The sequence below is a fragment of the Nannobrachium achirus genome (assembly GCF_963921795.1).
Source record: "Nannobrachium achirus genome assembly, chromosome: 2".
NCBI lineage: Eukaryota > Metazoa > Chordata > Actinopteri > Myctophiformes > Myctophidae > Nannobrachium > Nannobrachium achirus.
This window is the reverse complement of record NC_137811.1, coordinates 76,087,811-76,101,567: the sequence shown is the minus strand read 5'-3', so window position 1 is coordinate 76,101,567 and position 13,757 is coordinate 76,087,811. Positions and strand designations below refer to the sequence as shown.

The 13,757-nt window shown below is 44.8% G+C and overlaps 1 protein-coding gene across 3 annotated transcripts in view; it reads right to left on the bottom strand.

Annotated features, from left to right (window-relative positions):
* LOC308307774 (receptor-type tyrosine-protein phosphatase U) overlaps positions 1-13,757 on the bottom strand; it is a 212,400-nt gene that overhangs the window by 144,367 nt on the left and 54,276 nt on the right. For all 3 annotated transcript variants that reach the window (XM_080753053.1, XM_080753054.1, XM_080753055.1), the window contains exon 2: positions 13,104-13,235. In XM_080753053.1, the coding sequence (XP_080609179.1) occupies positions 13,104-13,235 (132 nt within the window). The remainder of the gene's footprint in view (positions 1-13,103; positions 13,236-13,757) is intronic.

The window sequence follows — 13,757 nt, the reverse complement described above, 5'->3', positions numbered from 1 at the left end:
CTTGGTTGTCATGGTGACAGTCAGACATCCTAGTGTAGCTTGGTTGTCATGGTGACAGTCAGACACATTGACAGACATGCAAGTCAGACTAGAAGCTCTCCTGGGCAGCATAGTCTATGCTCTGTCTACAGGGGCCGTGTGTGTGTGTGTGTGTGTGTGTGTGTGTGTGTGTGTGTGTGTGTGTGTGTGTGTGTGTGTGTGTGTGTGTGTGTGTGTGTGTGTGTGTGTGTGTGTGCGCGTGCGTCCGTGCGTGCGTGCGTGTGTGTGTTTGTAGCCAGATCCTGGGGTACAGATCTTTCATGTCTTATTGTGGATATGACGCTACCACCACTGAAAGAGGTGAACAGGCCACAGTTTGTAAAGAGAGGAAGGAAAGAAGGATGTCAGGAGAGAGATTTGTTTTTACTTGATCAAATCCACCGCTAGGCTTGGGAATTGAACCCGGGACACGCTGTCATACATCAGAGCCTATGATGAAAACCATCATAATCACCAGAGTATAAAAGGATATGAGTTTCCTCTGAAGTTATGATTGTGGTTGTTTTCAGTTGCTCCCTGCAGAGCCCATTGGCTCTCAGCAAGGTGACAGGGAAGGCGTCCCACACTGTGGTGGAGCTGGAACTTCATCATTATACTGTCCTCATAACATTGATGCAGGGTTTACACATTTCACTAAGCTGCTCTCAAAAGTGCCATAAAGTGACACCAGATGAACAAAGAATTGTCACAGCATCACTCCTTCACTCAGTTTCCCTTCATAAAACACTTATTATGACAACAGAAAGTGTTATGAATGCATGGGTTAGGGTCAGGGCACACTTGCCAGGTTAATGAGTGTTTCCTGAGCGGTGGCTGTGTGTCGTTCCCATCCTTCACATATGAACAACACTTATGGTGGAGCAAATGACTTCAGACAGCTCTCTGTACAGAACTCCCTGCAGTCATTAGTTGTACCAGTCTGGGAGAGTTCCTAGCAGCCTCCCACACTGTTCAGCCTAGTTGAGTTCAACACATAGAGAGTTCCTAGCAGCCTCCCACACTGTTCAGCCTAGTTGACTTCAACACATAGAGAGTTCCTAGCAGCCTCCCAAACTGTTCAGCCTAGTTGAGTTCAACACATTCAACTTGTCAAATCACAAGCAGAGAGTTGCAACACATTCAACTTGTCAAATCACAAGCAGAAAGTTGCAAAGTATTCTGAACTCACACATGTTGTGAATCTGTGCATTATACACATCTCTCTTTCTCCCTCTCTCTCTTTCTCTCACACACAGACAAATTGCTCCCTGTGAGCAGGTTGGTGCCTTGCATGGATTCCTCCACCATCGGTGTATGAATGTGTGTGTGTGAATGGATGAATGTAATGTACAGCTCCTGGGATAAGGCGCTACATAAAAAATGCACTATTTATTAAAAAAAAGTGTGTTTTCGTTTAGTTTCATGTCCAATAAATACAGTGAGTAGTTTTCTGAAATATAAGGAGAGTGAACATAATTAAAAACAGTGATGGTCAGACTATATAGTGGCAAATAATAAATCCTGCAGCCACCATAATGTGACACATGACTAAATGAATCTCTATCGTTTCCAGACTGCAGACTCCAATGACTACAAATCACAATTCTCTGTCCATTCTTGACATTTATGGAGCTCTAGTGTCGGTGCTAGCGAATTAGCAAGGATCCTTGGCTCCTCAGAGTCATTCCTGTCCTCTGCTCCCCTCTGACAGCTGGAGGATTGATTCCCATGTCAAAGCCATCACCTCCCATCCGACTGTTCTGCTCTGTGATAGGAGGAGAGGAAGACCCATCACCTCCCATCCAACTGTTCTGCTCTGTGATAGGAGGAGAGGAAGACCCATCACCTCCCATCCGACTGTTCTGCTCTGTGATAGGAGGAGAGGAAGACCCATCACCTCCCATCCAGCTGTTCTGCTCTCTGATAGGAGGAGAGGAAGACCCATCACCTCCCATCCAACTGTTCTGCTCTGTGATAGGAGGAGAGGAAGACCCATCACCTCCCATCCAGCTGTTCTGCTCTCTGATAGGAGGAGAGGAAGACCCATCACCTCCCATCCAACTGTTCTGCTCTGTGATAGGAGGAGAGGAAGACCCATCACCTCCCATCCAGCTGTTCTGCTCTGTGATAGGAGGAGAGGAAGACCCATCACCTCCCATCCAACTGTTCTGCTCTGTGATAGGAGGAGAGGAAGACCCATCACCTCCCATCCAACTGTTCTGCTCTCTGATAGGAGGAGAGGAAGTGAATGACAAATTGTTAACAGGCAGCACAGGGACATGAGGACGAGGGGAGGGGGGAGGGGGGGCGAGGGGAGGGGGGGACGGGGGGCTGCCAATTATCCTCACACAGAGGACAACTTTTCTCTTCTGTTTGTTTTTCTACTGGGAGATCCAGTTATCCTCACGCTATCCCATCAACCCAGTCCTCTATCATTCCTCTCTTTGTGAATTAGTTTCTCCACACTGTATTAAAAAGCTACATTCAAGCTGTTCAAGCTTCAGCGCTGACATAAATGCACTCCTTAAGAATACATCCGTTAAAGCAGGCAAATTGCCCAGGGTTAATAACAGCTCCACCAGCTCTGGCTCTCAACCCATCTCAGCTCTATTCTAAAAACCCACTCGTCATTGCAATTCATGATGCTGAGTGCAAAAGCTTGACCTGTAATTTCTGCCAAAGGAAAACTTCTAATAGGATGTGACCTTTCTATTCTAGTCTAGTCTAGTCTTTCTGTGCCAGCAGATTCTCTGTCAAGCTCCCGTACAACGCTACTAACACAGAGGAGTTATTGAGCTGAGGCCAGTCGGTGACTAATTATGTCCCTTTTTATCTTTGTTTTCAGCTAACTTCACTGTAAGTCATTCATAAGAAACTCATTTAAAAGGCAATGAGCTTATCATATGTATTAATAGGAGAATAATGAAGATTGGTGGAGGTTGAGAAGCTAATTATCCCCACTCTGGTTAAAAGCATGGACATGCACAGAATACTAAGCATATTGACACATTATGGAGCAGCCATTTTGTCATCTTTTAAATCATCCCTGTGAAAATGCAGTGTAAAAATAAATGCCATCACTTCACGTATCACACTGCATGTTCTATTTATTCACACTCCTAAAAGCCATTTCCACGTCTTGCTGTTTCCTTGCTCATCAGCTCACAGAGTGGGTAATGTCATAAGGAGCCACTGAGGAGCGATGGACGGGAGAACAGCCAAGACATTAGACGCTAGTAAAGAGCTGGCAGATGTACAGAGTGCTTTATAGCCAGGCACACTCCAGCCACAGCGCTCCGGGGAAAATAAACACCCACCAGCACAGCACGGAGCATTGTGGACCGCTGAGACCTGGTAATATATTGCTTATTGTGTATAACTCAAACAGCCATCCATCTCCGGCCAGCCGTTCTGCTTGCATCAGGCCTTTTCCCATTCATTATGATATCAGTTAACACAATTATATGCAAATAGCTCCACCCAGAAGCCATGCCTACTTATCAATTACCCTGACGGTGTGTTGAGCCCACATGAGTTATTATGGTAATACTAGAGAATTAGATTGTACCTGAGATGAGCCAGTAAATGAGGAGAGCACTGCAGGAGGGACATAGAGAAACACACACACACACACACACACACACACACACACACACACACACACACACACACACACACACACACACACACACACACACACACACACACACACACACACACACACAGAATCTGAAAGACAGACAGACAGACAGACAGACAGACAGACAGACAGACAGACAGATAAACCTCTATTGATCCTGGTGGGGGGATCACTGTTATTGTAACAAATGGATTGTAAATGATCCTCTACTCACCCCTGCTGTCTAATGAAGAGCTGCTCCATTTCCTCGCCAGTGAAAATGTGCTGAAAACATTTGTAAGCCTCGTAGCAGAATGAATGAAGGTTTCTGACCAATGGGATGTGATTTCCAGGACAGGACAAACATCTTGGTCCACCATGTAACTGCTCTCACCTCTGAAGCTTCATGTAAAAATCAAACCTCGGTTCGAAGTGGAGCGGTGAATCTGAGCAGCTTGCTAAATGCCTAAACTGTAAACTGTAAACTGTGCCTGTGAGTGAGTGGTGAGTGTGCCTGGCCTGCACAAAACAGCGCCCCTCCTTTAACTAGTGTGTTGTGTGTGGCCACTCAAGGTATTGCCAGGCTACGGACACGGCCAGCCAGCCACCCAGCCAGCCACCCAGCCAGCCACCCAGCCACATACCCACGGACATACCTGTCTATTGGGAGCGCTTTCACCGCTCCAAAAACATTGGCAGTATAAAGCAGGCTTTGGTGCAGCACAGCAACTTATCTGGGTAGTGAAATTCAAGGACTTCTCCTGTGTGTGAAGTGGTTATTTGGGCTGCTTGGACACTGTGCAGCGAGTGCACAATTATTCTGTGATGGCCTCAAGGCACGTCCACCGTTTCCCAGATCGTCCTCTCAAGTGTGAGCCCAGGAGACACGTGGCATCACATTAACAAACAGATGGTAGTAGCTTCACGCTCCCAAAGGAGACCCCCCCCCCCCCCCCCAAGCTAAGTGCTCAACCTTTAAATGAAAGCCAAGTGTTCACTAGAGAGCAGCAAGTCAGCCAGTAGGTAATGATAGAAATGCAACAATATGACCTGTAAGAACAAATATCATAATGTTCACCGGCCCCGAGTTTCCATGTAGAATTACAGTGAACGAGCACAACTCTGAACTATACTTTCCTTCAGTAAAAAGACACTCTGACACTGATTATCATATCAGTTGACTCGGCAGTAGAAAATCCTACATGGACAAGAATAATCATAATAAAAATCACCTTTTCTTCCCATCTGTGATTTCAGGGCACATACAGAGAGATGTCCCACAGGCATGGTGGCACATTTGTACGAATTAATTACAACTTACTGAATCAGAATCTCTTTTTTATGAATATTCTTTCTAAAAGGATTTACTTCCAGCCCCACAAACATTTTTGACAGTGTGGATGATGATCACTCCTTGCATGGTATCTCTAGCAGCTATTGGGAATGTGCAAGAAGGCTTGCATATGCAAAGCTGCACACCGATCGGTCCTGATGTTTCCAAGATTATTTAGACTTAATCAAATCAGGCTGCTAACTCTCCTGCTCCATAAGCTAATGTATGTAAAGACAAACATAAACCTGCCTGTTTGGCTGTAATGTGCCTGAGCTTCAATGATGCTGTTAAACTGACAACCTCCCTCATAAAAAAGAGCCCTTGTTGTCCCTGCAAAATGACACTAATTAGAAAGACACTGCAGCCAGGAGGGGCTGTGTTGACATATCTAGCTTGTGTGTTGCAGGCAGGCAGGCAGGCAGGCAGGCAGGCACGCACGCACGCAGGCACGCACGCACACAGCTGATGCAAATCAGCTGCATAACACACTGTGTCTAGACTAAACAAATCAGTGCTCTGGAAACCACTCACTGCTGTAACTCACATTAATGTTCACTTCTTTACCTCATAGAAAAGATAAGCTGAGGTTTGAGGTTTGTTACCCTAAAAATATAAAGGTTTGAATCGCATGGGTGAAGTTTACAAGAGGTTGAGAGAACTTTGCTTTCAGACTTTTATGCAGGGCCACTGCAAATACTAAATATGTTCTTATTTAGAGGTAATGAGTCCCCCAGAAGAGAGACAAAAGTTCCTCTCAGGCAACAAGACATAAAGTGTGTTTATTACCCCTCTAGGAATAGCTGCATGTCCATCACCAGCTAGAGTAAACTACACACCTGTTATCTGATCTCTAATTTACTTTATCAATGGGGCTTTTAGCCTTGCAGCACAGACCAAGCTTTACACATAAAGCTGAAGTGTTGTTGGGTCATTATATTAAGGTTTACTTCAAGCTCCATCTGTTTGCCTGCTTCCCTCAGGTCTCCACACGCACCCTCAAATCTCCACACAGGAGCAGTTCTTCTTTTACAAAACATGTCCCCCAAAGACAAACAGTGTGCAATTAGCCTGTTATTTCATCATTTCAGGGAGAAAGCACCCTAACCCTAACCCTAACCCAAACCCTGACATAATATATTGCTTATTATCTCTCAGGTGAGGAGGGCTTAAGCTTTCTAATAAAGGTTGGTCAACTGTAGGCAGCAAATGAAGGATGATATTTATTTACACATCATTCTTCCTAAGCTGGGGAAACAGAAAAAGTGTTTTGTTTAGCAGGCCTTTCTACAAATCATTCCACTTTATTGAAAGTAGTTTTGCTGCTTCAAAACGTATCATTTATTCACAAAGTCACTGATCTGCAAGGAACCATGACCGCAAAGCAATTCCACAGTTTGTTTGAGAGCCTGTACCTTTTTGATGATATGCAAATGCTTTCCATAAAATGACATGTTGATCTCTATTAACGTTTTAGAAAAAAAAAGAAAAATGCTTTTTGCATTTGTCTGAAGATTGCAGATGGATGCAGATTCTTCATGATTATTATTATTATGATGATTATTTTACTTTACAACTGAAATGCATTAAATCTATGTGTAATTTCCATCCTTACAGAAAACCTGGCCTCAAACTGATATGATCAGGTGCTGCTGTATAAAACTTGCTTTATTGCGAATATGCAAATAGGAGATGATGCACATCTCTTCAAAAAAGACCTTCACATAATCCAGAATGCTGAAAAATATAATCGATTATACTGTACAACCCTTTTATTAAAGTTCTTCAAAGCCTTCACGTTATAGACTAAAGATGTTATGCACCATCTGATAAGTGTCAAATGTTACAGTATCTGGCAGTGGAAGCCTTTTCTGATTTATGTACTTTCTCACTCTCTGTTGGAGATGTCTGTCTGTCTGTCTGTCTGTCTGTCTGTCTGTCTGTCTGTCTGTCTGTCTGTCTGTCTGTCTGTCTGTCTCTCTCTCTCTCTCTCTCCCTAAAGCAAGGGGAAGGCAGTCTGAAGAAAAATGATAAGACCTTTATCAAAAAAAGAAAAGAAAAGAAGTAGGAGCAAGTTTGATTAAAAAAGACATCTAGCCTCTTTTTTTACACATTTCCCATGCATGAGAAATGTAGTGTCTAATTTCTCCTGGGAGCTCCATGCTCTGCTGCTATCTCAGCTGTGTTTACTAATCTTCCCTGGACACCAATTTCTCAGCAACAGAAAGTTAATAGTGGTCCACTGTAAATAGACTGATCTCATGAACACGAGCTGTCCCCTCGCACCTTGGCTGCCAAGATGGTGGATAGAGACCCTCCCAGAGCGATGCGCAGGCCGGATTCAACACAGCAGGATTAGATGGTGGATAGAGACCCTCCCAGAGCGATGCGCAGGCCGGATTCAACACAGCAGGATTAGATGGTGGATAGAGACCCTCCCAGAGCGATGCGCAGGCCGGATTCAACACAGCAGGATTAGATGGTGGATAGAGACCCTCCCAGAGCGATGCGCAGGCCGGATTCAACACAGCAGGATTAGATGGTGGATAGAGACCCTCCCAGAGCGATGCGCAGGCCGGATTCAACACAGCAGGATTAGATGGTGGATAGAGACCCTCCCAGAGCGATGCGCAGGCCGGATTCAACACAGCAGGATTAGGAGTAAAACATGCAGAGATGCAGAATTCTGATGCAGATACGGTGCAGTATGTAGCATGAAGAGATCCAACTACAGTAACTCAGTGAAACCTGCCACGGTGTACAATCACCAGGAGTCACTATTATATATTATTACGTTGTGTCATCAGATGACTAACAGATTCACAATGCTTCAAGGAGCGGCCGTAGCTTAGACAGGTCACCTAGTAATCAGAAGTTGACCAGTTCGCCTCCCAGTCCGTCCATGTCTACTAATTTCTGAGCAAGACACTTAACCCTTAACAGCCCATCAAACTATTAATTTAGCGAATGTCTGTCTGACCGTCTGCATGCTGACATCACTGATACTACACAGTTTCACCGCCATGGTAACCGTCTGTCTGCATGCTGACATCACTGATACTACACAATGGCTGCGTCCGAAATCCACCCTATTCTCTAATGTAGTGTACTAAAAGGGGGCTCCGCCATTTTGAACTAGTGTCCGAATGTATAGTGAGCATTTTTGTACCCTAATATAGTGTACTGAAGTATCCCACAATGCATTTGGATTTGTAGTGAGCATTCGATGGTCACTATTCAAGCCCTGCCGCCCCACAATGCACTGCGCTGCGGCCGCTGTCTCGCGCTTTGAGCACGCACATGCGGTGTGCACGTGCACACGCACACTGCAGGCTCGTCTCTGCGTCTCTGGGCAGGAGGAGTAGCCACCTGTTGCTGAGCAAACGCAACAGAGCCGTCCGTAGCAGAACCACCGGCTAAAGAAAACAACTCGTACAAATGTCCACAGCATTGTCACCAGAGAACAAAAATTGTTTTTCATCATTTAATGATAAAAACAGCTCTAAAGTTGAGTTGTTTATGAAGAGAATATACGAGAATAGACGCTGGAGGCTTTTGTTTTTCGATCTTTTCTTCCCAACCTTCCACAGCTGCGGATAATCATGATAAAATAATGTTATTTAAATTAGCAAGAATAACCTATTTTATCACAAACATGGGTGTATATCTGCATGTGAGACAAATGAATGTGGCATAAACATTATTCATTCATTGATTCACCAATTATGAATGAATACAATTAAAAAAATATACATATAGGCCTATATATTTTTTAACATTATTTTATTGAATTGTGATGAATAAAAACAATTATATTTGGCCTATTTCTCATAATAACACAGCAACATGCTGGTATGTTATTTACAATCCACAACACAAACATTGGGGAGTTGATGTACAAGCTCACAACGCGTCGCTTCGCCCCCTGTTGAGAGCTTGTAGATCGGCTATTATTTATTGCTCCAAAAGCCAGCGCTAGAGCGTTTTAACTGTGCGACAGCGATGACGCAACCAGATGGCGACGAAGTAGTGTCCGAAATGCGCTGATTTGTTCACTACTGTAGTACACTACATCTGGATCCCTCATTTAGGGTTAGGGAGTAGGGAACGTGTTCCGCATTTCGGACACAGCCAATGTCTGTCCGCCGTCTGTCTGCATCATACTCTGACGTCATAGTACTGACATTACAGACTGGCCTGGACACGGATCACCATGTATGGGCATAAAGATCTGCACAACGTACACTCCAACTTGGAACACCATACCGTATATGGGCATAAAGATCTGCACAACGGGCACTCCAACCTTACTTTTGAGACTCCTACATTTAATCCCTCATATACTGTGCACACCCCATGTGTGCACCCCCCCGGGCACAGGACTAGTGTCCACTAATCTCTGAGCAAGACATTTAACACAGCTTCCCCCTGAGCGCTCACCACAGCCATCTGAGCAGCATCAGCTGGGTGAAGATGAAACAGAATTCTCCCCATGAGATTAACAAAGATCTAAACTCCTTGGAGCCTGAAGGACAGACAGGTAAGACGTTCCACAACACCTTGGCTCACTGTGACCTCAGTCATCATGTTCAGAATATACTGTAGCATCTTATTTCCACCTGTTCTTCCATTCTGATGAAGGTCCCAGAATGCTGTAAAGGTCGTCTGACGAGGCAGTAAGCTCTAATTAAACCTGAAGGGAAAAGTATTAATTATCCCGTCGTCTGCACTGACATGCTTGGTGGCTGTGGGCAGATTGTGTCTGGAATGCTGATGATGCAGAGGTGAGAGAGGTGCAGTCCAACTGTTTCAGGATTATCATCACATTTATCAAAGCAGGTATTCTATGTGCACAGAGCCTGGGGGAGGGGCATGATAGAACTGTCCTACATCTACCAATCAGAATCACAAGCACTGTGCCTTTAAAAATAGCATGGTGTTCCTCAGGGAAGCTCCATGGTCCCTCGTTAAATAGTTTATTAATTAACCGCTCTTGATTAGTGTGAACCTTGTTATTTATCTTCATGTTTGTCCTCCTCATCACCTCCATTTGTCTTCTTCACTTTATTTTTGGCATCACACTTATTTGTTCTGCCACGTTGCAACATCAGTGTTCAGTAACCACATTATCTGTCCTACTTCTCTCTACCTCTTTTGTTTCAATACCAAACTAACATGATTTTATTAATGTGCAACAATGACTTCTCTCTCTCTGTGTTATACGATGACTCATTGATTATTGATGATCCCAGTATCGTGGTGCCAAGGTCTCTTTCACAGTTCATCGGCTAACTGACTGGCTGCTTATGCATCTTAATCACTCCCCTGGACAGTTGGCATGTCTGCAGGGGTGAGGCCACCACAAGCCCTCCACAACCACACATATCTCTGTCAAGGAGCTTTTTGTCACTTTCCTCCTGGTAGGGTGTTTGCTAATACAGAGAGAAGCAGAGGAGCTCCTCATAAACTATGCATGCCATCTCCCGCTGTCAGGAAATGGTGTGTTTCCATTATCCAGGGTGAGAGCCTGGTTAACATCAAAGTGATGCTCGGGGGTCAGCAGGAAGCAGACACCACCAGGTTGCTGCCTGCTTGATTAATGCTGATCAATTAAAAATGGACGCCGGTCGTCTCAAGGTTGATTTGAGCGCCGTCACAATCTCTCTGCTGGACGCGTCAGCCTCGCCACAGAACATGAATGCATTCATCTGTCACACTGAGGCACACTGGTGGATGTCTTAAACTCACATAGCATCTGAGTGTCCACTAAACACTAGGGATGCGAAGATATACCGGTACGGATCGTAATCGCGATACAAACGTGCGCGATACGAGTGAATCGGTTCATTCAGGGTGGATCGGTACAATTGACGGCTGGAATCGTGATGTATCGTATCGTGAGTGACCTGGATCGGTACATTCCACGGTTGGATCGGTTTTTGCATAATAGTATTTCATTCTATACTGTGTTTCCGAGGCGCATTGAATGCCCCATCAGCCCTCCCCCCAAAAAGCACTTGTAGCGACTCTAAAGACATGCGTCTTTTACAGCAGCACTGGCTGCTCTGCTATACTCAGCGGAGCGCAGTGAACACCCGACCCGACGGAATGCAGAGACAGACAGACAGCACTCGTGAGCCCACTGGTTATACATGCAAGATTAGTACCACGTTTAGCTTTATAACATCCCTGTCCAATGTTCGCTGATGTGATCCGTTGTTGTGTCACTGGACTGGAGCACGCTGCGTGATATTATGATCCACATTCCACACCCGTTTGTTCTTCTTGTCGAGTCTGCGACGGAATTGATTTAAACAAAGCAGAAGCTTCCACGCTTTAACTACACACACGTATGAACTACAACAACGATACTGGGCGTGCAGCTAGCGATTAAAACAAAGTATTTGACACTGTTTCACAACTTGTTACTGTAGCAGGCAGAACACTCTTCTGCTGCTGCTGTTCCCTCTGCAAAGAGAGGCTGGAGCCTGATTTATACTTGGCAGCTCGACGGTGTCGCGCACGCACCTAAATAGCAGACCTACAAGCTCACAACGCAACGCGTTGTGACTCAAATATCTACGTTTTGAAACATTTTGGCTAGAAATGGCAAAATCCTAGATTATATTCATACAATATAATAATAATACAGGTCAAGGATCCTTAACTGAGAAGAGAGAGATCAAGCAGGGACCCCCACTGTAGGTTATTTTAGACTACTGTAGGCTATTATATAAAACTGTTGCAGATTAAAACTTGTCAGAGACTTGTTTGACAGCACTATTTCATCAGTGACATTAATACATTACTATGTTGTGTTTATTTGTTCACACATTATCTTTTCTATTAATATGATGGATTTATGTTATTCATTATAATCCATGAATTATTATCTCTTAAACCCTCAATAAGTGTTAATGTATTGGCTAATGTTCCCCCATAGGGTTGCTACTTGCTAGGGTTCAATTGGTTACTGTAAAAACTAACTATTAATATTTGGCCGCCTCACATAACTCTGAGGACCCTAGGGGTCCCTGACCACCTGTTGAGGATGTAATGATATATAATAATGATATAGTATTAATCAAACAATTTTACCAGCCAGCAAGGAGTGTTCTCCCAGATTTCAATAAGTTGGATTGTTAGACAGAGCCTAGTACTACAGTGAAACAATAAATTGTTTGGAAATTAAATGTAATGCATTTTTAGTAATTTTTTTGGGGGGAAATTTACATGGACTTTAATATAAATCCTTTGCATTGTGTTAAATCGCACCGAATCGTGAATCGTATCGCATCGTAAGGACCAGGGGTGTATCGCAAAATATTGTGAATCATATCGCATCGTATCGGGGTCAGGGGTGTATCGTGATGTATCGTATCGGCAAGATTTCAATGTATCGCAATTATATCGTATCGCTGGGAGTGTATCGTGATGCGTATCGTATCGCCTCAGTGGTCAAGATTCACATCCCTACTAAACACACATGGTGGAACCCACTGCTATGGATCTAGTCTATAAGATACACTGTAACACATGGTGGCACCCACTGCTATGGATCTAGTCTAGAAGATACACTGCAGAGCACACAAGCGGAGTGGAGCGATGACAAAAGCCGTTCCGCGCTCCAGAGGGCTCTTGTCCCACTCGCTCGTCGCTCTGGTCGGCCACCGGGCCGCTCCGCTCCCCGCCGCACCGTCGCTCAACTTGATTTTCGCATCTCTCGCTCCGCACTCGCTCCGCGCTCCGCTCAGGGCCGTCAATCAGAGTCAAAAAAGTTGTTTGCTACCATGTCCGAAACACTTTCTCCTTTGCCAGTGTGTTCCCAACACAAATGGCTGCGCTAACGTGAGCCTCGGCTTTGATGGAGACTTAAGAGAGCTTTTCACTCGCCACTGTTTTGTTGGAAACATGCGGCGCACGGCCCCAACAGGATCGGCTCGGAGCGGAGGAGGGTCGGCGCTCAGACCCATTATAAAGGTCGCTCGCTCACGCTCAACTAAAAAACGGCTCGCTCTGCTCCCCGCACCGCTCGCGCTCCACTCCGCTCGTATGCTCTGATACACTGTCAAAATCACCACTGCTATGGATCTAGTCTAGAAGATACACTGTCAAAATAAATGTCACAATACTCACCAGGCAGGAGCTCAGCGCTGGCATGAGGTGTGTTGTGCGTCCGGAACAGCTGCCAGTCAAAGTGGTCCTCCTCCCCCTGGGTGAAGTCACACAGATTGGGGTCTGAATCCTCATCGAAGGTACAGCCAGCCGCTGAGAGGACACAGAGAAACAATAGTGGTCAGAGCACCGGTCACCTTTTATTGGTCTGAGCTGAAATCACCTTTATTAGACGGAGACCATTCATAAGTGGTGGTCCTGGACCACTAGACAATTACTACCACAGCTGCAGGAGTTTGAGGTCATGCAATCTGAAACCCATACAAACCCTGGACACATGACACTGATTTAAACCTGCTGCTATTTTTATGTACTTTGTGTGTTCTTATTAATTTTTATTCTCGCTTCCCTATTACTAGGTCAGCTCTGCTCAGCTCTGGCTGTTCATTATACTGTGGATATAATACTGCTGGTTGATAATGGAATCCAAATTAAATGAATCAAATCATTATGATAACACTGTCGTTGTGATATCTACCACAGAGGACACCGAGGTCATGTACTTATTTCTTTTAAGAATTTGGGGGTTTTAGCAAACCTAAAACATAATGCCTCCAGCACAGCTGTCCACTGACGGAGGATGAAAAGAGCACAGGTTCAGCTGCTCAGGCGTTT